The 26532-nt window shown below is 46.2% G+C and overlaps 1 protein-coding gene across 1 annotated transcript in view; it reads right to left on the bottom strand.

Moving 5' to 3' along the window:
- Nucleotides 1–26532, bottom strand: part of nectin4a (nectin cell adhesion molecule 4a) — a 69302-nt gene that overhangs the window by 21508 nt on the left and 21262 nt on the right. The window contains exons 2-5 of the mRNA XM_015339090.2: nt 11954–12163; nt 11183–11350; nt 6273–6557; nt 1696–1813 (exon numbers count right to left, since the gene is read on the bottom strand). Coding sequence (XP_015194576.2) covers nt 1696–1813; nt 6273–6557; nt 11183–11350; nt 11954–12163 — 781 coding nt within the window. The remainder of the gene's footprint in view (nt 1–1695; nt 1814–6272; nt 6558–11182; nt 11351–11953; nt 12164–26532) is intronic.

Genomic DNA, 26532 nt, shown 5'->3' with positions numbered 1-26532 from the left:
TCAAAATAGGTGTGGGTACCAGCAAACATTTCGTTTTTCTACATTGTGGTGTAGTATTTACCATGACATAAGCCAAATGTTCATTTCCTCCCCAGAGCCAGGTAATCGGAGAGCCTGTGATATGCATTAGGCAAAGCCAAAAAGGAAGAAAACACCGCAGATCACCCTTTTAATACAAAGTCGTATTTTCTTTCTTCAAGACAGCTCGCCTCACTCTCATGAGAAACTGTTGGGTTTTTTTTTTTCTCCTCTTTGCCTGGCTAAAGTTGAACAAGTTGGAACAAGATACTAATTACTTCACCGCTTGCATAAAAAAAAAATCTTTCTCAAGTCATCAACCCATTTTCAGGGAGGGGCCGCGCGTCCTGCAGCAACAGCAGACGCTTTTCGTCGGCACAAAGGGGGGGAAAAAAAACAAACCGCTTCGCAGACAGGTTTTGTAAACTCTCACACGCACACACGCGTGAAACCTGCTCGTGTCTCTGACACCCAGCCCCTGTCACTGCTCTGAGCTGTTGAACCAGCAGGCTAGGCCTTTATGAACGTATTCCTGTTTGTTTGTTTTTTCATGAGCATTTTTGGGCTTCTTTTTGAAAAGCATTTAAAGTATTCACAACCCTGGTGGCCACCCGCTGTCTGATTCCCCTCGGTTTTGTGCTGCTTGAGTTTCTGGGCTCTGGCCCACAGCAGACAGCTGATGAACACAGTGCTCTCCTTCACCTGGAGAATTACAGGGAACGTAGCTAGAAAGAATATTTAAGGTATTTTGAACAATCTATATGTCCACTATGGGACCTCGATGTTTTATGAAATTTTTACAAACCTGAATGTGACGTCGAGTATGGATTTTAGGGAGGACTTTTGAAAGGCCAGATTCTTTCACAACGGAGTAGACAGTTTGCCTGTCCTGGAATATAAGGATAACTGAAGGCCTGCTCATCTCTACCCAATCCATCCATGCCAGTAGGTATAGCAGCTCTGATAGCAACTCTATCACATTTTGTAGCATCATACTTCCCAATCCTCTCAGTCACAAAATCTGCTTGCTTTACGTTTAGACAGGCCAATTAAGTAACCTTGTGCAGAACGGAGGATATACTGATACATTATACCAGCATGCTCCATGTACTGTACTTAGCAGTGCTTACCAAGGAATTTCTTTTACAAGATCCAAAGATATTGTTCTACGGGAGCCTTCCTAAACACAGTTCTTCTTTTTCATGGCGTTTTTTGGAACAAACGTTCAGTAAGGTTGACAGCAACCAAAGTCTCCTTCACCCTACTCGAAGTCCGAATCCCCCCTCGAAAACCGAAATTCGCTTATGATTCACTTCCTGAGTCACCAAATCTATATCGAGTCACTCCTCGTCATTCAGCCTCCCTCCTCCCTCCTATCTCCACTCCTGCAGTTACTCCTTGGTCAACTCCTCAAGCTGCATGGGGGGTGGGGTCTGACTTCCTCATTCTCCAGCCAAAGTGGTTGACCTTCAGCCAAGCAAAATCAGCCAAACATCCTATGCCCGACTCCTCAATAAACGTTTCTACATGCATTTTCTTATTGGGTGATGTTATTCCATGTGGATTTAGAGATGTCCTGTAACTTTTTTTCGGAATCTCGGGCCGCGGGGGTCAGTCAGCTCATAGGCTGGTGACCCCAAGAGGGACAGGGACCAGATCGGCCCACCGTTCGCTTACCTGCTCCATGTGAACTCCTGAGGAAGGGGGTTTCCCCCCGCGGCGCACGTCAGTCTCGCGCCCTCCAGACCCTTGTACCAGTTGTCATCGTAGCCCTTCACCGACACGTCAGGAGGATCTGAAAACAGGGACACCCACAAATCCAGTTACCATCATGCCCTCTGTTTTCCTGTTCCCGGTCCTGGTGTGCTGCCCGATCAAAATGGTATTTGCCTTGTATGACCACAAGAATTCTGAAGTGTATCAAAGCTCTGTCCTCATGGGGACCAAGTGGGAATCAACACCTGGACCCTGAGCATGGATCAATACCGTCCTCAAGACATCCAAGTCATCCAGTAACCCACAACCCCTGTCTACAACAGACTGCTTTACTAGCAGGGCCGGATTTCCCATGAGGCCCTGTAGACGCAGTGCCTAGGGCCTACGAATTTAAGGGCCTACGAAAGAGGGAAACACTGGTGACTAACGAGAACCGAGCTGAAACAACAGGCTTGCGATCGACTCTAGGTGCTCCATCAACCAACAATCACACGCCATCTAGCGGCTGTTCTAGAAACTAGACGTATCGAAGTGATGGGCGCTCGATTCGCTCCATCAATCACCTGGTTTAGCATTCAAACAGTTTAAAGTGCATCGACGTAACTCAATTGGCGTTTCCCCCTCTTTTTGCACATTTCGGAGTGAAAGTGCCCAGGGCCTACAAACTTCAAAATCCAGCCCTGTTTACTAGAAGTATTGTTGAGAGGGTCTTTGTGAACTTTGTACAATCTTTTTCTGCCGACGTGACAGTTTTTTAGAAAGTGGACCTACAGAACTGGTTTGAACTGGAATGGAAGAATGCTGCACACAAGGGCTGCTATGCCATTCTGTACTGTGTTATATAGGAATGTGTGCTACGAACCTAAGTAACCAGTTGTACTGAAAGATGTTATCTTTGGCAAATAACAGAAAAATATTTAAGGGCTGGTGTAGTTTAATCGCTTTCAGAAAAATATACCGAGCATCTCTGTGTACTTCGCTCCCATGTCCATGCGAAAAAAACTTCTTTTAAGTATTCTGAGACGGACTCCTGACTGTCTTTTAAGGCAAAGAGGGAAAATTTATCCAACGGTGTTGACATCAGAGCTAGACTGAAAAATGCTTTTCTATTGTCCCATCAGTAGGAAAAAATAAAGGACAAGACGCTTAGAACAGCTTATGGGATGTGAGCATGAAATTTTCACCACTCAGAATGGCACATCACAAGAAGCGGTTCTGATGCAGGAATGTTCCAACAAAGAATGGATTGACCGTTGATTGAGTTTATTTCACGGCATGGATACTCTCCTTGAAGGTACACAGGACCTCTTTAGCACGTGTCATTGTTCTAAACATCTGATTTTAGTTGCACAGAATGGAGGCGTGTTAATCAAGCGAGATAAGCACGTGTCTGAGCCTAACCCTGGGTTCCTCTTGGCTGACTCCCAGCATTTTATTGTTTCAGAGATTAAAATGTTGCCCTGACTTTTGGTGCATCGTATCGCCATTGCACTTCGATTGCACTGTTGGGCAGGGAAGGCGCTGTTTCTCCTTGTCAATCCACAACTGCAGTTGAGCAAAACTTCTTTATGAATTCCTAAATTAGGAACATAAGGGAAGTTACAACAGACGGGAGGCTTTTTGCTCTCTCTGGCCCATATGGGCATGTGTAACTAACTGACCAATTCACCCAGTTAGCTCTTGAAAGGAGCCAGGTGATCTGCTTTAACTGATATATCGACTTCCCTCAAGAAACTGGAACTGGATGCCACCAGTGTAAAAGACAAGCAGGCGTTCCTGTGTATCATTAATTAGGCGTGCAATTTGCTGGGGTCATCAAGCCTGTCCTGTTTTCTAACACTCAGGGCTGCTTTGCTCCTGCCAGTAGAATTCTCTCCCAGCAGCAGAATCTCGTCCAGCTCACCAGTTCAGAGAAATGTGGGCGCTTTGTCGGGGATCTCTCCATTTTCATCCCTGACATCACTCATGATTTATGGTGCCAGGGCTGATGACTGGTGACCATGGAGGTATGGAGTGGGACTTGATATGGATTGTTACATATGACTAATGCTCTTCTACCAGTCTGGTGTGATTTTCTTTTGACAGGAATGTTGAGTGGGTGGCACTGATGGGGAATTGGGTGTGGAAGGGGAGGTGTTATTGTATCTATTTTATCCTGGATTTATAATTAAAACAAAAATAGCCACTAAAAATAGAAGCCCAGCAGAATTAATGATTCTGATTCAAACCCCCAAATAAGAACTTTTCACCCGCTCACCCTGTAGTCTGTGTGGTTTCTAATGCCCCAGTATAGTGAGGGGGACACTATACTGTAAAAAGGTGTTGTGTTAACCCTGGTGTCCTAGCAATTTCCCATTGGTCTTTACCAATCATGGCCTCCTAATAATCTCTGAACTGGCTTCATCATTCTGCTCTCCTCCCCACTGAGAGCTGGTGTGTGGTGAGAGTACTGGAGCATCATCCAGGTGGGGCTGCACACTGGTGGGGGTGGAGGAGAGTCCCCATTACCTGCAAAGCACTTTGAGTGGAGTGTCCAGAAATGTATTATTATTAAATTTAGACCAGAAATGGTTACTTGAAATAAAAATCCATTCTGTCCACCTGGTGTCCCGTCTTACACATCCTCGACAAATTCTTTGAAAGATTATAACTCTTCTCTACCTGAAACCTGATAGCTGAGCCTTTGCGCTTGCCCAATAAAAACAATCCTATCTCACGCCTTTTGTCTTATCACAAGACAGACAAACAGTCTTTTGTTGCAATGTAAATGAGGTGTCAATCTTCTGAAATGACACATGCACAGGTGCCAGTAAACTCTGCTGGAGGCGACACGACCACAAAGATGTGACTGTTTCCTTGTTGGGTTCCTTAAGGCTGTCAAACTCCATTTCCAAAACAATGGCCTAGATCCTCCGGGGGGGGATAATGATAATGACAAACACGGCTGGCGTGAAACTTCCTCACATGTTGTTTTACTTCAAAAATACGCAGAAAATGTAGAACCTTCTGCAGAAAAAAAAAAACACTGTTCATGACTTTCTGATTCCCAATGTTTACCTCCACCCACCCGACCTGAACAATACTGTATATGCATTTTTGTTTTTCAAAGCATCCAGCTACAACAAATTACAGAAAACCATGAATTAGCATGTGCCAATTTTCAATTCCAAGGCAAGCCAAACCAGTCTATGAGTCTTCATATTCTGTCTTGAGGTTTTTAAGTAAGTATCTGGCCGTAACTACAAAAAGTAATAAATGTTTCAAAAATTAACCCTGGCGTTATTAAATCTGCCTTCGAGAAATAACAGGACGATCGATGGTTATGCTCAAAGATCCTGTGTTTTCGTTAAAGGTTCTGAATTCCAGAGCGGAGTATTTTGTATGGCCACAATATCGAGAGCAAGACCAACTAAGCATTACATTTTACTAGCACTGTCTGAGTAAGAGTATTGATTTGCGTGCTATGTATCGTATGCAGTGGAAGCCTTTCCCTAGTTTCTGAAAGACCACTTTAAGACAGCAGGCTGAGCACCAGCTTTGTAGAAACACCACCCTGTTTTTTTTCTGAAAAACAGCTTATTTCTCCACATGCCTTTACAGTCGGCACCTTTGTGTTATATTCCACACAATGTCAGGTCATCTGCCAAACCACTTTATACCATACGGTGTCGCGGGAAGCTGGAGCCTACCTGGCAAGCAACGAGCGCAAGGCAGGGTACACCCTGGATGGTGCACCAGTCCATCGCAGGGCAGGTGCAAGCCAGTCATACATGGGGACACCTTGGAGACCACAAGTAAAGGCCAAGGGGGGGAATTTGGCCCGGACACCGGAATATCTCTCTACTCTTATCGAGAGATGCCCAGAGATCTTTAATGACCACTGAGAGTCAGGACCTCGGTTTAACGTCTCATCCGAAATATGGCGCCCACTACAGTATAGTGTCCCCGCCACTATACTGGGGCATTAGGACCCACACAGACTGCAGGGTGGGAGCCCCCTGCTGGTCCCACTAACACCACTCCCAGCAGCAATCAAAGCTTCCCAGGAGTCTCCAATCCAGGTACTGGCCTGGCTCACACCTGCTGAGCTCCAGTGGGTTGCCAGTTGAGAGCAGCAGGGTGATAGAGCTGTTGGCTTCTACACCATGTACCCTGCCATATTTCTTTTTCTACCTATCTATGGCTTTGCAGCGTTGTCCCTCCTATGTATATGTGACTGTCGAGGTTCTGCGCGGTGACGTGCCCTCCGCCACCCGTTCCGTCCCGCAGCACCTGGGGCGCAAACCCTGGTCTCCAGTATAACGCAACAGGGAACCAGCCGAGTGAGCTAAAGGAGACCTCCCCCAGCCCAGGTGGCTGAGGTCCCTGCTACGCGAACTAGCACCGCTACATATAGCACATCGGATTTTAGGTTTTTGAAGAGTGGCACGTAAAGAACCGTCACCTGAAGAAGGCCTAGCAGCTTAAAAAGAGCAAGACCAACTGTGCCTGCGAGCTGCTCGGAGTTTCGCGCCATGCGCGGGCGGCCCAGCACTCACAGTGGACGACCAGCCTGTGCGAGAGCCTCCTGGGCTGGCTGAAGCTGGGGTGGGTGATCACGCAGTCCAGTTTCTTCCCGTTCAGGGCCCGCACGGGATGCAGGGAGTATTTGCTGGACACTTTCCCTCCCTCGCTGGGGGTGGTCTGGGGCGTGCCGTTGAGCTCCGTCTCCCAGGCGATGGTGGGCGTGGGGTAGCCCCAGGACTTGCAAATGGCCGCCACGTTGAAGCCCTGGCCTTCAACCAGGGGAGGGGAAACGGGGTCCAGGCTGGAGATGGGAGAGACTGGGACATAAAAAAGAAGGAGAACACCTCTTAGGTACAAGGAATCATTTTCTCTGCAACCCTGAAGACAAACCTAATGTTGTGGGAAATCCTTCATCAAAGGAGCAGGACAGTCTTGCGTGGATTCAGATGTTTAATTGAGCTCAGTAATGACATTAATGTGTGTTGGTTCTGCACCGCAGATCAGACAATCCTCAAAGGGTTTCTCAGCTCTTATATACAGTAAGGAGAAAGTTTGTTTCACAATCTGAGTGCTTGTCCTGTTCTTTGATATGTAATTACTTTTTGTCCTGTTCTTGATCTAGGTTCTGTCCTTTGATATGCAGCAGACATTGGTAGCGTTAAGCCACTGGGGCTGCTAAAGCAAGTCAGCTTTACTGTAAATTTCCTTTGAGGCTAAATTAACAGACCCCATCAACAGCTCTCACAATGTGCTTAAGTGGTGATACTTTGATGCTGGATAAGTGAGATATATACATGTCTCACTTCACTAAGAATTAAGATGAAGACTTTTGGAGGCCTTCCTAAGACACTCTGAGGACATCTGGTGTTTTCTCTAAGCGTTCCTGTCTTAAAGGTGTGTCAAAAGAGAAAAAAAAAATTAATGTCAGCTGGCATCTTGTCAAGAGGGTAACACTTCCTCGCTGAGCCTTCGGTATCCCAGAATCCCAGGTGCGCGGGCTCCAAGCGCAACCAGCAGGCAACCGCTGCACACTCTCGGACAAAGGTGCAGTAACCGAATCAAACACAGGGGGCAGAGTTCGGCCTCTGCTCAGCGCCACATCCTCCTGCGCGGCGCAGGTGTATCACCGTGGAGACGAGCAATCCCTCGATGCCATTAATACACTCTCGGTGAGGCCCAAACGGGCCGGCCCAAGGACAACAAGTAAGCTTTCACATCCAGAATTCCTACATCATGAGCTCTGGAACAAGAGCAGCCACATTCAGTGGGGAAAATGAATAAAAGAGAATAAAAGAGTTTTCAAAAGACTTGCGAGCGAAAGGTTAAAAAGGGGTGAACTGTGTGAAAACTGGTTAGTGGGGCATGACACGAGGAGCCAGAAAAAAACAAAACAAAAACGAGCAGGAAGTGAATGCTCAGACTGCAGTTGCCTTCAGCTCAACTTCCTGTTGTTTGGCTGTCTGGCTTCTTCATCCTTGAAAAGAATTCCCAGCAAGACGACTTGGAGAAAAAGCAGCATGTCTCAGCTACAGGGGTTTCAGGCAAAACTAAACCATTTAAAGAAAGAAAAAGAAAAATAAATCCCCTCTCTTAGTACTAGTAAGGAAAACATTCTTTTCTACCTATGTTTAAAATAAATACAGACATGTTAAAGATCACAAGGCTCAGATAGAAAATGAGAGATGCTGAGGCATTGTGTTGTGCCAATACCTAGTTTTTAACTATTTTGCCGAGCTTTTAACTAGTTAAACGACTGCTTAAAGTACAAAGACGTACTCTGCAGGGCACGGGGGTGCTTTTCAGTATCTCTGTCCGTGAAAAAAAAATGAACATTCTTAATAGGAAGGCAGGAATGACCTCATCATCTGACAAACTGGAAGAACGACAACCTCTTGGGATTTGTTTTTTCCGTCTCTTTCCCAGGGTTAGCAATGGACCACCCCCCACCCGAAACAACGCCCTGGGGGGTGGGGGGTTCTCTAGCATCTTCGACAAAGACACCAGTGACAGATGTGTCTTTGTAACTCGTTGACATTGCAGGTTTCACACCTCATCGAATAGCAGGGGCAGTCAGCCTCTCTCTTATTTTGAAATAAAACAAGAAACCGCTGGCCACAATGGCGCGCTCTCACGTTACACCTCCACAATGCTTCCAACCCACCCGTGTAAGAAACGGGTCTCGTCTTGGAGCTAACAACAAGGTCAGTCTGGGAGCTCTCCAGGAACAGAGTCCTGGATCACTCCAGCAGTCCTATCACCCTGCAGCTCCCAGCTGGCAGCCCCACAGGAGCTCAGCAGGTGTGAGCCTGGTCAGTACCTGGATGGGAGACTCCTGGGAAAGCTGAGGCTGCTGCTGGAAGAGGTGTTAGTGGGGCCAGTAGGGGACGCTCACCCTGAGGTCTATGTGGGTGCTAATGCCCCAGTATAGTGACAGGGACACTATACTGTAAAAAGATGCTGTCCTACGGATGAGACGTAAAACTGAGGTCCTGACCTCCCAGGGCGTTTCTCGAAAAGAGTAGGGGTGTTATCCAGAAAAGTACTATATAAGTGTAAGGAATTATTATTACTATTATTATCATCATCATCACGGGAGCCCAGACTATGTGCCCGTCTGGCAGAGGGGAGGCAGGTATCCTGCTAAATAGCAGGGCTCTGTCAAATCTTACATGCTTTGAGTGATTCGATCTGGATTCGAGCTGGTAACCTCCATCTTGCAGATTCCGGGAGCCACTCTAGAGCCCTGTCAGCTAGCACTTTAACAAATCGAGATACTGCTATCTCAAGTATAAGACAACACAACCCATTTGACACATGACCTCAGCTTTCTTGGCCTCAAGGAGCCTTTCTGTGGTCCAGGATGTCTGCGCAGACGCAATGGATTACATCCAAATGGGATGAGCACCTGCTAACGCAGGTAGCTTCTTATTCAAGCCAGAATGGCCTGTTGGTCCACATCTCACCTGGGTTTCCATGACGTTAACTAGACTATAGAGAACACAGCTCCCTCCCCTGGAGGTAACCCCCCTCCCCCCAGCACTGTTGGTGCCCCAGTTGTGGACTGGAGCAACTGGGGTACACTCACTCAAGGCGCAACAACAGCGTCTGCAGAATGGACTCGAACCCACAACCCGCCCGTGCTTAGACCAGAGACATCCCCGCTGTGCTGCTCTGCCTCCCAACCCGTGATCTAAAGAGCGATTCCAATGCCTGTCAACTGGAATGGAAGAAAGAAGGGAGAATTCCCCCAGAAAATCCAAAAGCAACACACACACGGGGATTAGAATCCGAAAGAGAACCCAAGGGAAAAAAACAAGATGTGAGAGAATGAGGTGATTAAGTGCTTATACGTAAATGCCAGGGGTATTAGGAACAAAGTACAAGAAACAGAAGCTTTTGGTGGCGATAATGATGCAACAGGAATCACAGAGAGGGATGGTGATGGATAACACTCCTCTCCTGGATCATTATGCACTTTGTGGCACACGGATGTGAGGAACGTTTGTTGTTCTCTTTTGTCATTTAAACAGAATCTCTCCTTGATTTCTTGGAACGTGTTTGCCTGATCCAAGCGCTGATCCAAGATCCAAGCGCTGTACACTTTTGACCTTCCGGGGGGGAGGTGTACAAAACAACATTTATTTAGGGTTACCATACATCTGGATTTTCCCAGACATGTCCTCTATTTTGATCTTTATATCTCCGTCCGAGGGGAATTTTGAAATAGCCTAAAATGTCCAGGATTTCAACCCCATGAAGAATATAATTAACAAAAGTTTTAAGGATAGTAGATGAGCAGGTTAGAAAGAGAGACAGAGAATTTTCTTAACTTCTCTACGGTCATTGTGCAGTTTTAGTCCTGTACGTGTATGATTATGTCATGAGAGAGTGAAATCGGGCACCAATATCAGTGTCTTTACTCGGTCTGTGCAGTGCAGAAGCATCCCCCTTGAAATTCCCTATTTTGTTTCCCGTTTTCCTACCCTCAAACACAATGCCAAAGAGAAAGTGAAAATTCACAGCAGAGCTAAATCTCAGTGTTTTTGAAATGGCAGAGAAGACTGGGAAGCTGAACGTCTGGTGTGCAAGCCTGGTACTTCTGTCTCCGTCGCAAATAAAGCTGTCCTTGACTTGCAAGCTCAAGTTGACTCAGACAAACACAAAAAAGCAATTCGAGGAGAGAGTTCCTCAACCAATATTTTGTTCAAATCTGGCAGCAAAACAGAGGATACTGTAACTGCAGCAGAGGGGACTTATGGATTTCACACAGTTAAACATCATCCGGGCAATCAGCCATTGCCGAGACAAATCCAATCTTCAGAGAAATATGCTTGGGCACATCACGAGGAAGAAAAGTAAAGTCCTAAACAACTAAGGAGGTAAGCCAGAGAAAAATCTTAGCAATTATTAGATATTATTATTATTTACAGGCACAGAACTTTTCCGTATTAACACCTGACTAATACCTGACATGCAGGTAGATTTACCAATGAACAGAAAATGAGGGATATTTTGAAAACCCTCTTCATCCCCACCCCCTTCTCAGATAAGGCAATAAGAAAGCTTTCCAGATAAGATAAAATCACTTTATTGGCCAGATAGAACTTCTTGCATTAGGAATTGATATTTTCACATACCCCAGCTTGCTCTCCAGGAGACACACAGACAGGGAGAGAGAACCTTGGGGTCAGAACACAGGGTCAACCATTTATATAGCACCCCTGGAGGAGATGGGGTGAAGGGCCTCGCTCAGGGGCCCAATGGAGTAGGATTCCCCTGCCGGCTGTGGGATTTGAGCCAGCAACTTTCCAACCACAGGTGCAGATCCTTAGCCACAGTGCCACCACTCAATGGTTTTGATCCATTGATCTCTGGGTTATGGGCCCAGCATGCCTCTGCTGCGCCACTCTGCTAATTCAAAGGGAAAGAGAACTCTACTCACTCCACACCACCAGCTCCATGGAGATCTCGAAACTGCCCGAGGGGAACGTGCCCACCAGGCACACATACCCCCCAGTGTCGCTCAGCTGGGACGATTTTATCAAGAGGGCGGCGTCGCTGGTCGGCGTCTTGGTCTCGAAAGCCACCCTCCCCTTGAAGTTGTCAAACTCTGAAACGGAAGACAGGGACTTTAGCTTTCAATGTCACGTGGGTGGCAGTCTAAGTCTCTCAAATCAATCACAGTCCATGAAAACACTAAAGGCCGAAACCACAATTATCCCTGAAACTAGGATCATACCTTCTCCCTTCTCTCAAAGACAGACTCCTCTCCTTCTAATCCTCTCTATTCATTTTGAATCCACACCTCATTTCCAGTTCTGAGTGTCGATACTCCTTCCCTCCTGCTCCCCGCCTCCTCTCCGGCTACCCTGTCTATTGTTCTCCCATGCTCGATCCCCTGGTGCCCAGCAAGCCATGGGCACCAGGCAGGGTACACCCTGGACGGGACGCCAGTCCATGGCAGGGCACACAGACACAGACACACTCACACCAGGGCTAATTTTCCCAGAAGCCAGTTAACCCACCAGGACGTCTTTGGACTGTGGGGGGAAACTCATGTGAACCCGGGGAGGAACCACAAACTCCACACACCCCGGGGAGTCGAACCCAGGGCCCCAGCGGGACGAGGCAGCGATGCTCGCCACCGCACCCGGGATGTAAGCCAGCGGGAATTAGCGTGCGAGAACAGCGGGCACAGCGCCGCCTGCCTTACCCGTCTCTCCGTACGAGACGTGCGCCAGGATCATCTGCTCCCGCGTGGTCTTGCCGTCTTTGTCGGTGACCTCTTTAAACCAGGTGACGTGCTGGACCACCTCTTCGGCGGCCGGCTCGAACCGGCAGGGCAGTCGCGCCACCTCCTCCTGCAGGGCGGTGATCACGCTGTCGGAGGTGGGCGGCTCCAGGAACGCGGCGCGCGAGCGGCCTGGGGGAAGAGGGGGGACAGCGCGATGAGAAAAGCAGCCACCTGTTAACTCTGTTACAGGGAAGCTGCGACGCTATTGTAACACAACGGGGGTTCAGGTGGGTGCCCTTGCCGCATGAGGTCGACAGGCACTGTGTAAGAGCCGGCTTACCAGAGAGGTGACGTCACCGCCCTTCCCTGTGATAGCAGGACCACAGCCCCTGGGCTGTAGAGAGATCTCACTTTAGCTCAACAAGCTGGGTCCCTGTTGAGTGATGCAGGAGTCCCGGGTTCGAGCCCCCGACGGTGTGGGGCCGACCTAATGCGGCAAGGGTGCCCACCTGAACCCCCGTTCCTTACGCTATTTTGAGAATCAGCACTGATGAGCGCATTTCAAACACCAATAAGAGTAAAATGTTCACATTAACATGTAAAAACTCCAATTTCCATCACAAAATAAACAAAAGTGTGTGCAGGGTGGTGCAATATTCTGTGATTCAGGAGGAGGCAGCAAAGCTTCCGGTGAGGTGATGCAGCCTTAACATTGGTTAAACATTGTAAAGAAGCAGGATTGTGAATCCATTTCTTTGAATCCAATAGAAATATTGCTCCTGACTTCGAGACGGTTTTGCCCACTACATACTTGTTAACTCAGCATGTAGATCACATTGGAACATTTCTATGGCGAATTATGGTGAAAACTCTGCTGCATCTGTACTTTCTCACTCACACATCACATTAGTTATTAAAGTGACTAGTGGGCAAGAAGGGCTGCATGTCGTCACAATTATCACAAACTCTCACTCCCAGCGGTCTGCGGCAAAATGGAGACCATACAGTACTTTCACAAAGTTCAGGATTTTGTGCTTTATTCCGAATTTTGTAATTTTGTTCTATGCCATCGACAAATTTATTTTGTTACCGAGATTCAATAAGCAGTCTGAGATATTGGGACTGCCGTTCCCCTTTAAAAGCTCATCACCTTGTACCCTAAGAGTCTGAGAACCCCTATTTGTGACAGAGCAGGTGACAACAGCTGGGAGAAAAGGCTGTTCCATTTTGGAGTAATCTCTAGATCACGATCACGAAATTATTTCATATGGGAGAGACACTCTTTTTTGCCCTGATCTGCCGGTTTGGGAATCAGAATCTGAGGAGTAAAAACAAATTGGCGAACATTGTCCGAGTACATCAGAAAGTCAGCGGTGGTGAATTTTTTAGTCTGCCCCACCTGTATCAGTCACGAGTCTTGAGTAACACCCTTTGTTTAATGAATTCCAGTTACTCCTCAAATCACAGATACCAATTTCCCCATTTAAAAACAGCTTCAGGTTTTCATTTATAACTGCGGCCATACCGGTTTATGTTTAAACCACGTTTATGTTTGGTGTTTGCTTTATATTGTCTGCTGCTGTTAAACAACCTGCCCCATGAGGATAATTAAGACACTCTCTCTCTCCACTCCACCTGAAATGATTTAATACTGGTATGACACTCTATACACCATCAGAAATGATTTCATACAGGAAGCACACTTCAACGGAAACAATTTAATAAGCAAGACCACTCTCTACCCCCCTGAAATTATTTAAGACAGATGAGACACTCTCCACACCTACAAAAATAATTTAATACACTCTCTATTCCCACCAGAATATGATTTAATCCTTTGAAGTAAATGCAGGAAGAGATTCTCGGATCAACAAGTTATTAACCACCAAAACAATTGAAATGGATAATCTCCTTTTGTCTGTAACTCTTCCTTCTCTGGCTGAAATGAACTGAAACCAGCCAACCGAAATGGTATTCTATTGAATCCACACCCAGTATCACCAGAAGCCTAAAAGGTGATTCAAAGTCACAGCACTCAACCGTGGAACCTTTAGGAATGAGAGCAGACTGGAGCAGTAGCATGCTCCAATCAAGCTACTGTAGCACCCTTACAGCAGCATGATGTTACCACAAGACAGAGGAATGATTTCCAAAAACAAGAACATATTAAGTACTTGCAGAGATTGCACTGAGAGACTATCAGTTTTCAGCATGTTGGATTTCTTTGTGAATGTGATAAATGTGCACTGCTTAGCACATATTGTTAACTTTTTTTTAAAAAATAAATAAAAAATGTAACAATAAATGGACAATATTAAATCATTAGTATTAATTAATATTGCTACCTGTAGAACATATAGAACACGTTTTGCCAATGCACAAATCCTACCCCAATGACCAGTTCATTGACCTTAATTGCTTAATTGGCTTGTCATTAAAATTGTATCAATAATTATAAATGATTGTACCTTATTATTTTATTATTCTGGATTATAGGTTTCCTTTCACTATTTTATGCTCCAAATAAATTGCAGTTTTCAAGAGTCTTCCAAATGTTGAAAACGTTTTTAAACTCGCAGTTTCAAAGTTGAAAAGGCTTCCCACATGTCTGATTGGTAAATGAGTACACTATAACACACAGCACACATTGTGCACATTTGTACACATCCATGGAGTGAAAGACTTGAAAAACAGTCTGATTCTGCCACCCACTGAGTCAAGCTGCAGGTGAAACAGGTTTCTGGATTTTAAGAAAGAGCTACGAGAAATTTGTCACTTGAGTATGAACATCCCCCACATCTCCTAACAAGGAGAAGACGACTGGTCAACGATATTAAGGGAGTTCCTTGACAACCGGGTTGTTAACGAAACTGTTTGTGATGGTGAGAGAGTGGAATAAGAAGGGGTAAAAGGAGAAACGTAGTGATTCTGGAAATGAATATGCTTTATGTTATGTGATATTCTGCTGGCCTAGCAACATACGTGGTTGCACCAACGGAAAAGGTGTCTGACGTAGTGCAAATCTCGAACACAGAACCTCTTAAGCGGTCACAGTGTTAACAAAAGGGCCACGCCAATGAGTCACTTAAATGCTTCCACTCCACTAGTGACGGGACAACTGACGCCAGTCACCTGATACGCTGGGAGAAAAGGAGCATTTTAGAAATACATCCAGACGGCCAATTTAGGTCTCCGCCTCCCCCGCGCATGTCATCGCTTGGGAATGCGCTCGTTGCTGTCCCCTGCCTACACCCAAGGTCAGATAGGGTTCTTCAGGGTCGCCTGCCCTACAAACGCCCAACCCGTTTGTTTAAAAAGTCACAACGAGGGATGGGGCAAAGGTTTTGGATGCACTGCATTGTGGGAAATGGCGCCCCTATTCCCTCTGGTACTACGGTTCTCACTGGCCCTCCAATCCATACTGCCCCATATTAGCTCAATGTAACCAGTGTGGACTGACAACAAATAATGGATCGATTGATTTAATAATATAGGCTTTTTTGTAGCAATGGAATGGATTGGAAAGGGTAAAAACCCTGCTCTACAGTGTCATCCAGTGAGGAGACACAGTAGAGCCTATTTCTCCTTTCCCTCGAAGGCCACAAGGTCAGAATGTCCACAGGAGGACATGCAGTCACCCTTCAGACCCACAGGGGAAGGGACATTTAATGAATTACATCCAGCCTCAATTTTCTAAACACTATCCAATAGAGGGTTGTGGTGGAGCCAGAGCCTATCCTGACAAGCAAGGGGCACAAGACACCCTGGATGGGCCACCAGTCCATTGCAGGGCAGAAACACACATACTCACACACACTCACACCAGGGGCATATTTTCCCAGAAGCCAGCTCACTTTCCAGCATGTCATCGGACTGTGGGAGGACACTGGAGCACCTGGAGGAAAGCCACTCGAACATGCGGAGAACATGCAAACTCCACACAGATATCACTCCAAGAAGTGAACCCAGGGCCCCACACTGCAGGACAGGTATGCTCACCACTCCGCCACTGAGCCGCCCAGTGAATTATAATTTTAACTATTTCCTAACTGGCGCTGAGCTTCCTTCATGTCCATATCCATATCCATTTTTCCAAGTTCACCTCAAGTAACCGGAAAAGCAGAGGCCTGCTTATCGAAGAAGCTACAGGTGTGCAAAAAGTCCTAAAGATAAAAGAGAAGTCATAAAAGCTAAAACCGATCTGTGGATCTGTGGTGCAGGATGTTGAATTAGCTCTTAATACCTTAAAATAAAATAAAAAGTGTTCCAGCTTCTACCCTCATAATTCCCCACCTTTAAGACCTGAACGGAACTACTGGTTTGTCAAAGAGACGTTACTTTCTTTAATACAACATAATCCTTCCACCCATATGGTGCACCACCTGCCTTTGAACCAGGGAAAAGGTTTTTGAAAAAAAAAATGATTCAAACCTAACAGCAGACTCTTTGGCACTGTGCTCTCTTTTGCAGCTGGAAGCGTGGTGATAGAACTGGAAGGTGTGTGCACGTCTACTGAGCAAAACAGCTTGCAAACAAAAGCCCTGAAGCTGTGGTCTGAGGAGAGAGTGCATGCGCTGTTATCGTGAAACATCAGCTTGACTTTCTGCAGTAGCTAGTGGACATAGTTCTACACATCCCCATCGATTTCTAAGTAGATGTGCTTCGGTACAAACTATCAGCTACTACACAGACAATAATACCAGGGCTGTAGGCAAATCTGCAAATGGTAATGACACAAAAACATGCAAACCCTTGGGTTTCTAAAACCAAGATGGGGGGGGGAGGATTCAACATTAGTTTAATACTGTATTTCTAATGTTATTACCACACATGCAAAGGTAAATTGGCTCTCACTTTGTCTAAAACAAATAGGGTCGATGTTTTAAAGGTAATGCACTCTCATGGCCAAATTCCATCAGCAACAGAAAAGGTTCAACGTGATCTGATTAAGTTGGCGTGTGATGCCCCCCCAGTAAAACTGAGCTTCAGGTTGCTTTTTCTTGGGTCAGGGTTTGTGGAGGAGGCTGTCTTGGAAACAATATACACCCAGGATGGCACACTAGTCCACACTAGTCCATTGCATGGGACACACACACACAGGGACAAAGGGATTGGCGTAAAATAGCCTGAGGGTACTAAGGAGAGGGTTTCTCGGAGACATGACAAGATAACGCAGGTTAAGGGCTCGACGGATAAGAATGGGGAGATGAAACACAGGCTCAGTGGCAGCCTCAAACCCCACAGATTTCTCACAAATCCCTCACAAGTCTCACAAGTCCCGTCCGACTGCAACTGCGGTCCCATCCCTGGACCCATCCTGTGGGAACTTGAACCGAAGCAGGCCGGCGTGAAATCACTTTCTCTCATCCTTCCAGGGACGATGACCGAGAACTGCATCCCTAACCAGCCACTCATGGCTCCCTTCCCAGAACGAGAGACAGCCTCAATGTGGACAAGCAGTGCGACACCACCTTGGGATAATTTAATGTTCTGTGAGCCATTCGATTTGCGTACCAGCGCTGTGTCTGGCTTTCTGTTTTTGTGCTGTGGACGCGTTGCTTATCTAGGCTGAAACGCAAGATCCGTTTGAAGAGAAAGCAAAAGCATGAGGCAGCTGAAATTTTGTTGATCTGCACTGTTTCTCCTGTTTTTGTTGTTCTCCTTCTTCTCTTCTTCGCACGAAGCCGGATAGGGAAATGTAAAAAACCTATAGTAAAAAATGGTCTGGAACACGCCCCTCGTAGCCTCCCAAAAAACTGTTTAAGCTGCAGGGCAGATTCCGGCTGTCACAGGAGAGTCACAGGCTGCTCCGGTTTAATTCCTCTTCTGATCCGTGATTCATTTTTCTGTTCAGTGGTCAGTCGACCTGTTGTCCAAAATTGTTTATTTGCTAACAGACAGAGATCTGGGAACTCTACAGCACTCCCAGCCTCAGGAAACAGCAGTTCTGAATAATTATGTAAGAAACGCCTCTTTTTTGCAAAGTTGCAGCCACGATGCAGTTTCTCAGAGACACATTAGCAGCACACAAGAAGAAAAAGAGCCCATCTCCTCAATGAGTCACAATGGTTCTAGATGCCTTCATAGATTTCATACAAAATAGAAAAACTGTGTTACAGTCCAGTTTTCGGATTATTCCGAATTTCCATACTCCCAGGTGAAAAGCAAAAAAGACTCAAATGTATGTTGTCCAATAAACATACAAATAAACATATAGGCAGTGCAGTGGCTCTGTGGCTAAGGATCTGCACCTGTGGCTGGAAGGTTGCCAGTTTAAATCCTGCAGCTGGTAGAATAATCCTACTTTGTTGGGCCCCTGAGCAAGGCCCTTAACCCCAACCGCACCAGGGGTGCTGTATAAAAGGCTGACCCTGTGCTCTGACCCCCAGCTTCTCTCTCCCTGTCTGTGTGGCTCATGGAGAGTAAGCTGGGGTCTGTGAAAAGACAAACTCCTAACACAAGAAATTGTATATGGTCAATAAAATGATCTCTTAATCTTAAAGAACACGTATGCACTGATCACAGAATCACCCGTTGCAAACAGCACATTTAGATCCCGACTGGATCTGCCTCTGGCAGCACTGAATCTGTCCGCTGTATGATACACTGAATCCTTTCATAAAAGAATAAATTGGAATTCCGAGCCAACAACGGAAATGACCAAAACTGGAAATTCTTTCAGACAGAAAGAACAACACCTGGAAAGGAAGGTGAGACCACACCACCTGTAAGAGAGTGTGAATTGGGATTACTGGTGGAGAATGAGAAGGAATGCTCATTGCAGGTGACTGTGTACTACCTGCACTGTGCCTAGAGAAAACACTAAGGTAAAAAACACAAATGTTTTAGTGACACATTTGACAGGAATCCAGGAAATGACTGGGTGGGGTGACAGGTTTCAATGCAAGGCTGCATTATTACCCTAAGGAGAGAGAGATTCATGCAAAAAACTTGCAATCAGCTCAAAGTGCTTTGCTGATCCTCTTTTATGCTGTTATTATTATTATATAATAATAATAAGCTTACAATGCAATATGTTTTGGTGTTAGCAGTGGGATCTGACCTCTTCATAAGGTACCTCAAGAATCAGGATCCCTAAGCTTGGAAGTGCTACTCAAATCCAGTTACCATGTTGACAGTGTGTGTTGGAATCTTTAGAAGGCAACAGCATTGTTAGCAAAGACCTGCTGGCGCATTACAGCGCCAAATACCATCTTCAGCAAGCAAGAGCACTGACTGCACCGGCAGAGGAGACAGACGAGCTCATCTGATCTGATGTTCCGCGTGACTGTGGAGGCTCGGCGCATAAGGAAAGTCCCCCCCTAGAGAGGATTACTCGCCGGCGCAACTGCTTAAAGAACAAGACAGTGCTCCATCTCCTGCACTTGGGAAAATAAAAGTGCAACATCGGGATGTTGAAAAACCACAAATCTCCCAGGCATTACACTCGCAGCACGCTGAACACAAAGCCTTTGTTATAGACCTGTGCTGTCGCAAGCGGGAGTTTGGAAAAGCCAAAAGAAAAGAAACAAATCCTCTTCAATGCCCTTAATGGTTTTCAGCACCGGCTTTGTATTCTGAGAAAAAGTACTGTTTTATAATTCACCGCCTCAGTGCATGTAGAGCATGAGATCTCCATTTCTCTGTTTGGAACACTACATTGGTTTAAATTGTACCTCTTGCGAGTCACTGTGGATCAAGGGGCCTACCAAACTATGTTCAATTTTTATTTACGAGCACCAGCAGTTCTTTATAACGGCTAGTAAAGAACTGCTGGTGCTTAGCTTGTAATAACTGTAATAACGGGGTATTAAAACGGCAGACCCCATCTTCAGCAAAGCAAATCAGACCGTAAAAAAAAAAAACCCTGTACGTCTCAAATTCTACAGAAAGGCACAATCCACCTTCAAGTAGCCCAATCTCCTCCGACATATAAAAGGTGGTAAGAAGTTTTTAAATAAAAAGTGAAACCTGCAATCCAAAATTAAAACAAAGGCCAGAGCTGTTAACCAGTTGAGAACGGATCCCAAAAACTCAGATGAGAAGTGATTTTCGAGGAACTGTGTTCACATCCTTCAGATGTGGTGGGAATCGTGTGTCTTTTGCATGACCAGTTAAAGACCTACATTCTTCGGCAAGCAATTGTCTCTGTTGTATTGAAGCATAGTTTTGAAAGAGACGAACACAACAATATTTCACTGTTACGCATAGGTGGTTTTGTAAAGAAAGGTGGAGAGAGCTGGAAGGTATTAATAACAAGTTGGGCATTCATATTTTGGTGGCCAACCTTTACAAAGTATTTAAATTAAGCAAGCCTTTTTCTCTCGTTTAAAGCCTTCAAGTACACAGACAATTTGCAAGGTCAAGGCTAAAGGATTGAAAGAGACAGACAGAACGGTGACTTGATGTTCCACAGGACTATTAACATACAGGCTCATCTGTCACCAGAACTTTCAATTTACTGTTTGAAAAAAATGAGTTTAGTGCTCAAGAACACAACAACACAGAGACACTGCAAGCGATAAGGGGAAGTGAGTTGGTGTGGGGGGGAGGAGCAGATATATAGTATCACCCTGCAGCTCCCAGCTGGCAGCCCCACTGGAGCTCAGCAGGTGTGAGCCTGGTCAGTACCTGGATGGGAGACTCCTGGGAAAGCTCAGGTTGCTGCTGGAAGATATGTTAATGGGACCAGTAGAGGGCGCTCACCCTGCGGTCTGTGTGGATTCTAGTGCTCCAGTATAGAGATGGAGATACTATACTGTGAAAAGGGTGCTTGGCATTGGATGAGACGTCTTGGGGAGTTTTTAAAAAAGAGTAGGGATGTAATCCCGGCTTCCTGGCCAAATTTCCCCCTGGTCTTTACCAATCAGGGCCTCCTAATAATCCCCCTATCTGAACTGGCTTCATCACTCTGCTCTCCTCCCCACTGAGAGCTGGTGTGGGGTGAGAGTACTGGAGCATCATCCAGGTGGGGCTGCACACTGGTGGTGGTGGAGGGGATCCCCATTACTAGTTAAGCTATTTGACTGTATAATTGTTATTATTATTATTAAGTGCACAATTGCTCTGACAGTTTGTTCAGCTGTTCAGCAAGCCAGCATTCCAGGCCCAGAGCGGAGAGAGGGAGGAGCAGGTGTCGGCCGGGCAAGCAGGTGACACACTCCAGGGAGTGTGAGCAATGTGGCCCGACTGGCTCCCCCAGCTCAGCTCTCACGCAATGCCTCTCTGCCCACAGCTCGCTCGGCCCACGCCCAGATCTCGACTGCCAGCCCCGGAGCTGCACGCCAGCCAGCAGGCCCCTCAGCCCCCTCAGCCCCGATATCACACCCCCCAGCGCTCGGGCCACCTCCAGCTCTCCTCTGCCTTTAGTGCCTGGAGCCAAGAGCCACTGTGAATCAAGGAACGATGGTGGTGGAGAGGAGTCTCCATTAACTATTAGGCACTTTAAGTGGAGTGTCGAGAAAAGCTCTATAGAAGTGTATGGAATTATTATTATTATTATTATTATTATTATTATTATTATTATACAAAGTGACAATCCTGCTGCTTGTTTATTGTTTAAACTTTGCATTAGGAAGCAAAAAGATCAATTATAATCGCTGTCCTGCAGTGATCACACCCACTCATGTGTGGCTTTTGCTGTTTGTTTTCATAGGAGAGAGAAAAATGTTTTTTTTCGCTTCCCAGGAACTAATCAGAAGTTTATGAAAACACCAGCACCGTTTACTGCTAAATACTCTGTGGTTAAACTGGCTACCTGCAAACCACAGACATGAGGACTTCGCTGTGTCTTGCAATCCATCCAACCATCCATTTTCTAAACTCTTCTTCCGAACCAGGTCACGAGGGAACTGGAGCCTATCCCAGCAAGCAACGGGCACCAAGCAGGGTATACCGTGGACGGAATGCTAGTCCAGGGCAGACACAGACACAGACACACACACACTCACTCACACTGGGGCTAATTTTCTAAAAAACCAATTAACCTACCAGTATGTTATTGGACTGTTGGATGACACCTAAGCAAACATGGGAAGAACATACAAACTCCTTGCAAATAGCAGCCTAGGTCTAGATTGGAACCTATGGTCTTAGCACTGTGAGGCCTCCACACTCCTGTTCACACTGACACCTGGAGATCTACACTCTACCGATCACCTTCTCCACACTCCTGTTCACACTGACACCTGGAGATCTACAGTCTACTGATCACCTCCTCCACACGCCTGTTCACAATTACACCTGGAGATCTACAGTCTACTGATCACCTCCTCCACACGCCTGTTCACACTGACACCTGGAGATCTACAGTCTACTGATCACCTCCTCCACACGCCTGTTCACACTGACACCTGGAGATCTACAGTCTACTGATCACCTCCTCCACACTCCTGTTCACACTGACACCTGGAGATCTACAGTATACTGATCACCTCCTCCACACGCCTGTTCACAATTACACCTGGAGATCTACAGTCTACTGATCACCTCCTCCACACGCCTGTTCACACTGACACCTGGAGATCTACAGTCTACTGATCACCTCCTCCACACGCCTGTTCACAATTACACCTGGAGATCTACAGTCTACTGATTACCTCCTCCACACTCCTGTTCACAATTACACCTGGAGATCTATAGTCTACTGATTACCTCCTCAACATTATTCTGGAGTATAATCCTACATCCTACTGCTCCCAACACTCAGCTATTAGCTTTGTACATACTGTGTCCTATGGTACCGAACGGCACATACTGTATTTACTGAATTCTAGAATTGCACTGTATTTCCTGTTTGGGAGAGAAGAAAATAAAGTTGGACGACAATTGCCATTATTAATAATACAGAGAAGAAGAAAAGCATATGAAAAATCATACACGAGAGTAGACCATTCCATTAAGGTCATTTGATGGCCATGGCTAACTGTTATTTCTGAAAGCAGTCACGGTTCAGCAATACACAACCTCATCCATCATTGACAAATCATAATAAAATCAAAAAGATCAAGTTAAGTGAGGCCCCTCCATCACAGTCACAGGCAAAGGTTGTGCTATAGCTTCACGCAGCTCATTAAAATGAATTAAGAGGCTCATCTCACCTCCTAGCCTTGACTGAGTTATTCCTGCTTCTGCTCTTGGCTTTGATATCTATTCACTGCGCCAAACTGCTGTCAACTACAAGCCTCTGACTGAAAGTTAAAGGTTATTAACAGGGTGTCAGTGCAACGAAAATCTTCAGAAAGGAAGAGAGAAATACATCCAGCCCCCACCCACAATGTGATTGCTTTGGACAGGTTTCAGACGGCTCTTCTTTCTAAATGTGTATCTTATCCAGAGCCAGGATTCTGGGGCAGGATCTTTCTCTGGCTCAGTGTCTGCTGGGTTTTCCTTCCAGTTATCAAACTTCCTTTTAGTTTTTGAATTGATTCTCATCCCGAGAGACCCTTGTGCTCTGGACCAATCCAAAATGAACAGGTGGCTTCCCCTGAAAAGAAAGGACTGAGCCTGGCTTGCCTACATTAGAGAGAAATCTGCCAATACTAACCCGTATGAAACACAGTAAGGTGTGAAGTCTGGGCTTGAGACCGGAATTTCGGCGCTGTTGTAACACTATCACCTGATGAGCGTTAACAGAAACCTTAAAAACATCGTGAAATCTTTTCGATTTACTTAACCCTTTCCGCGTCAGTTACAGGTATGAGCAGGAATATTGCAGAGCAAAGAAAACAACTGTCAAAGGGGGAGTAAAGAAAACGATTCATGTGTTTTGTCATGTGTTGGAGGGAAATAAAGCCATTAGCTAGATCAGCCTGCAATTCACAGCTGGCAGCCCCACTGGAGCTCAGCAGGTGTGAGCCTGGTCAGTACCTGGATGGGAGACCTCCTGGGAAAGCTCAGGTTGCTGCTGGAAGTGGTGTTAGTGGGACCCGCAGGGGGCACTCACTCTGCGGTCTGTGTGGGTCCTAATGTCTCAGTATAGTAACAGGGACAGTATACTGTAAAAAGGTGCTATCCTTCAGATGAAGCGGAAAACTCACTCTCCACGGTCATAAAAAACCCGGGTAGGGACAGTATACTGTCCAAGCCAAATTTCCCCCTGGCCTTTATCAATCATGGCCTCCTAATAATCCCCCTCTCTGAACTGGCTTCATCGCTCTGCTCTCCTCCCCACTGAGAGCTGGTGTGTGGTGAGAGTACTTGAGCATCATCCAGGTGGGGCTGCACACTGGTGGTGGTGGAGGGGATCCCCATTACCTGTAAAGAGCTTTGAGTGGAGTGTCCAGAAAAGTGGAAGGAAGTATTACAAGATAAAAGCATCCTGCCGTGAACAAGTCTCAGCTCCCTGGGTGAGTGGACATACAAAGTACTTTGGTTGGTATCGCACTCGGGACAACTGGACAGGAGCCCAGAGAGGTTCCCTCCCCAGTCTTTGAACAGCTGTGCGGATGGGGATTTCATGGGGAGGGGTGAGGACTGGGTGCAGATTCCATTTAAAAGTCTTTTTAGACAAACAAACAAATCATTAAATGGAAATGACTTGCACTGTATATTTGATCTGTGTAAAGTGCCCTATGAAGAAGAAAGCAATCTGATACACCCTCTGTTTTAGTGAATCACCGTGGTCACCCATAAACAGGGGTTCCTGCATGCTGTACTCAGCGTAAGAAAAAAAGATGTATTTTTCACAGACAGGTTTTAAACCCCATGGATTAACTCCTCCAAGTTCTAATCAGAAGAGAAGCTAAAGGTTTTCCTGGAACCGTAAAGTCTTATCGCCACATCAAAAGACGCATTTCCATCCATCAGAGGCCTTGCAGAAGAAAAAAGTACACCGCTTGCAGCCAACGCGTCAGGGGTTCGAATCTTGTCGGACAGTTCTGTGCCCTTTGTTCCCCTTCGTGGTCACATTTTTCCAGTACAGAGACAGGGCCGGATTTTGGTGTCCGTAGGCCCTGGGCACTTTCACTCCGAAATGTGCAGAAAGAGGGGGAAACGCCGATTGAATCACGTCGATTGCACATGATGCACTTTAAACTGTTCGAATGCTAAGCCACGTGATTGATGGAGTGAGTCGAGCACCCATCACTTCGATACGTCTAGTTTCTAGAACAGCCGCTAGATAGCGTGTGATTGTTGATTTGGAGCAGCCAGAGTCGGTCGCAAACCTGTTGTTTCAGCTCGTTTTTCGTAAGTCACTAGTGTTTCCCTCCTTCGTAGGTCCTACAAATTTCATAGGCCCTAGGCACTGTGCCTACAGTGCTTACAGTGCCTCACGGGAAATCCGGCCCTGTACAGAGAGCTGGCGAAAGGCACGGACTTGTACGTTTTGACAAAATGATTTCAATGGATGAAATCGGCAAGGTTTAAGGAATAAAGTCAGGCGTTCTCATGCAGATACAGTTTAAGAGCCAGGAAGGTCAGCTGAGGCCCCATGCTGTACAGGGCATTTGGTCTCCAGAACCTAAGGGGTGATCAATTAAATTTCTGAATGCTCCTTTAGCTATTTCTGTTTTAAACAGATGCATGTCATCATGTCGGCACAGAAAACACCAGCTGATGCCTTTAGGTCTGAAGCACGCTTCTGAACGATAAGAACGCGGTAGGAAACAGGTTACAAAAAAACAAAACAACAGTAAATCCAGTAGAGCCTTCCATTCGCAGTGCGGGCTGAGCCTGGGCTATGTTATTAGTCTGATGAAGCTGGGATTACCTAAGGGTCAGCATGGCACCACACTGATGAAGCCACACTGGGCTCACTGAAGCCCGGCTGGGTTGGGTTAGAGATGTTTGGGGTTTTTCTAGGCCATTAAACAGTGGTTGCTGAGAATTGCTGCAATTGTAAGCACGCAAAAGCTCTGAGAGAGAGCTGCCTTAATCCTCCTCTTATCGTTTATTTAATCAGATGAGTCTGTTGAGAATGAATCTGGAAGGATGACCTAGAGAGTTATGCATTTATACAGCAAAGTATGAACCCTTGTTCAGCAGCATCCAGCCTGCATAGTGGCCCTTGGCTCTCCTGTCTTGAGCACCTAAACATTATTCTACACTGCCACTGTGCTGGGTCATCTGTTTGGAAATTGTGGTCAAGAATGTGGAGCGCCACCTACTGGTCCACACACACACTACTTACAGCAACAATCTGCTTTTCCTCAGAAATGTCCTATCCTAGTACTGAGCAGGCCCAGTCTTGCTGAGTCTCTGACATCAGCCAAAACCAGGCACGGAAGTGGCAACACCTCAGATTTTGAGAGTTGTGATTGGGGATCTGGGTCTGCAAGCGTTGGATGGAAAGGAACAAGATAATTCCACTCTGAAAAGGAGCACAGAGACTCAACAGCTGAAGTGTTTTCTGTGTTCAATTAACTTTGACTTGTTCATTTTCACGAAAGGTCCTTTGTGAAATAAATGTTAAGACAGGATACTTTGGGGTGGCACAGTGGTCAGCATTGCTTCCTCACAGAGCAGGGGCCCCGAGTTCAATTCCTGGGGTGCTGTCTGTGAGGAGTTTGTGAGTTCCCTCTGTGTTCATGTGGGTTTCCTTCAGGTGCTCAAGTTTC

Source organism: Lepisosteus oculatus, chromosome 4 (assembly GCF_040954835.1).
Source record: "Lepisosteus oculatus isolate fLepOcu1 chromosome 4, fLepOcu1.hap2, whole genome shotgun sequence".
Taxonomy (NCBI): Eukaryota; Metazoa; Chordata; class Actinopteri; order Semionotiformes; family Lepisosteidae; genus Lepisosteus; species Lepisosteus oculatus.
Note: the sequence above shows the minus strand (reverse complement) of the source record. Positions and strands in the feature narration are given on the sequence as shown.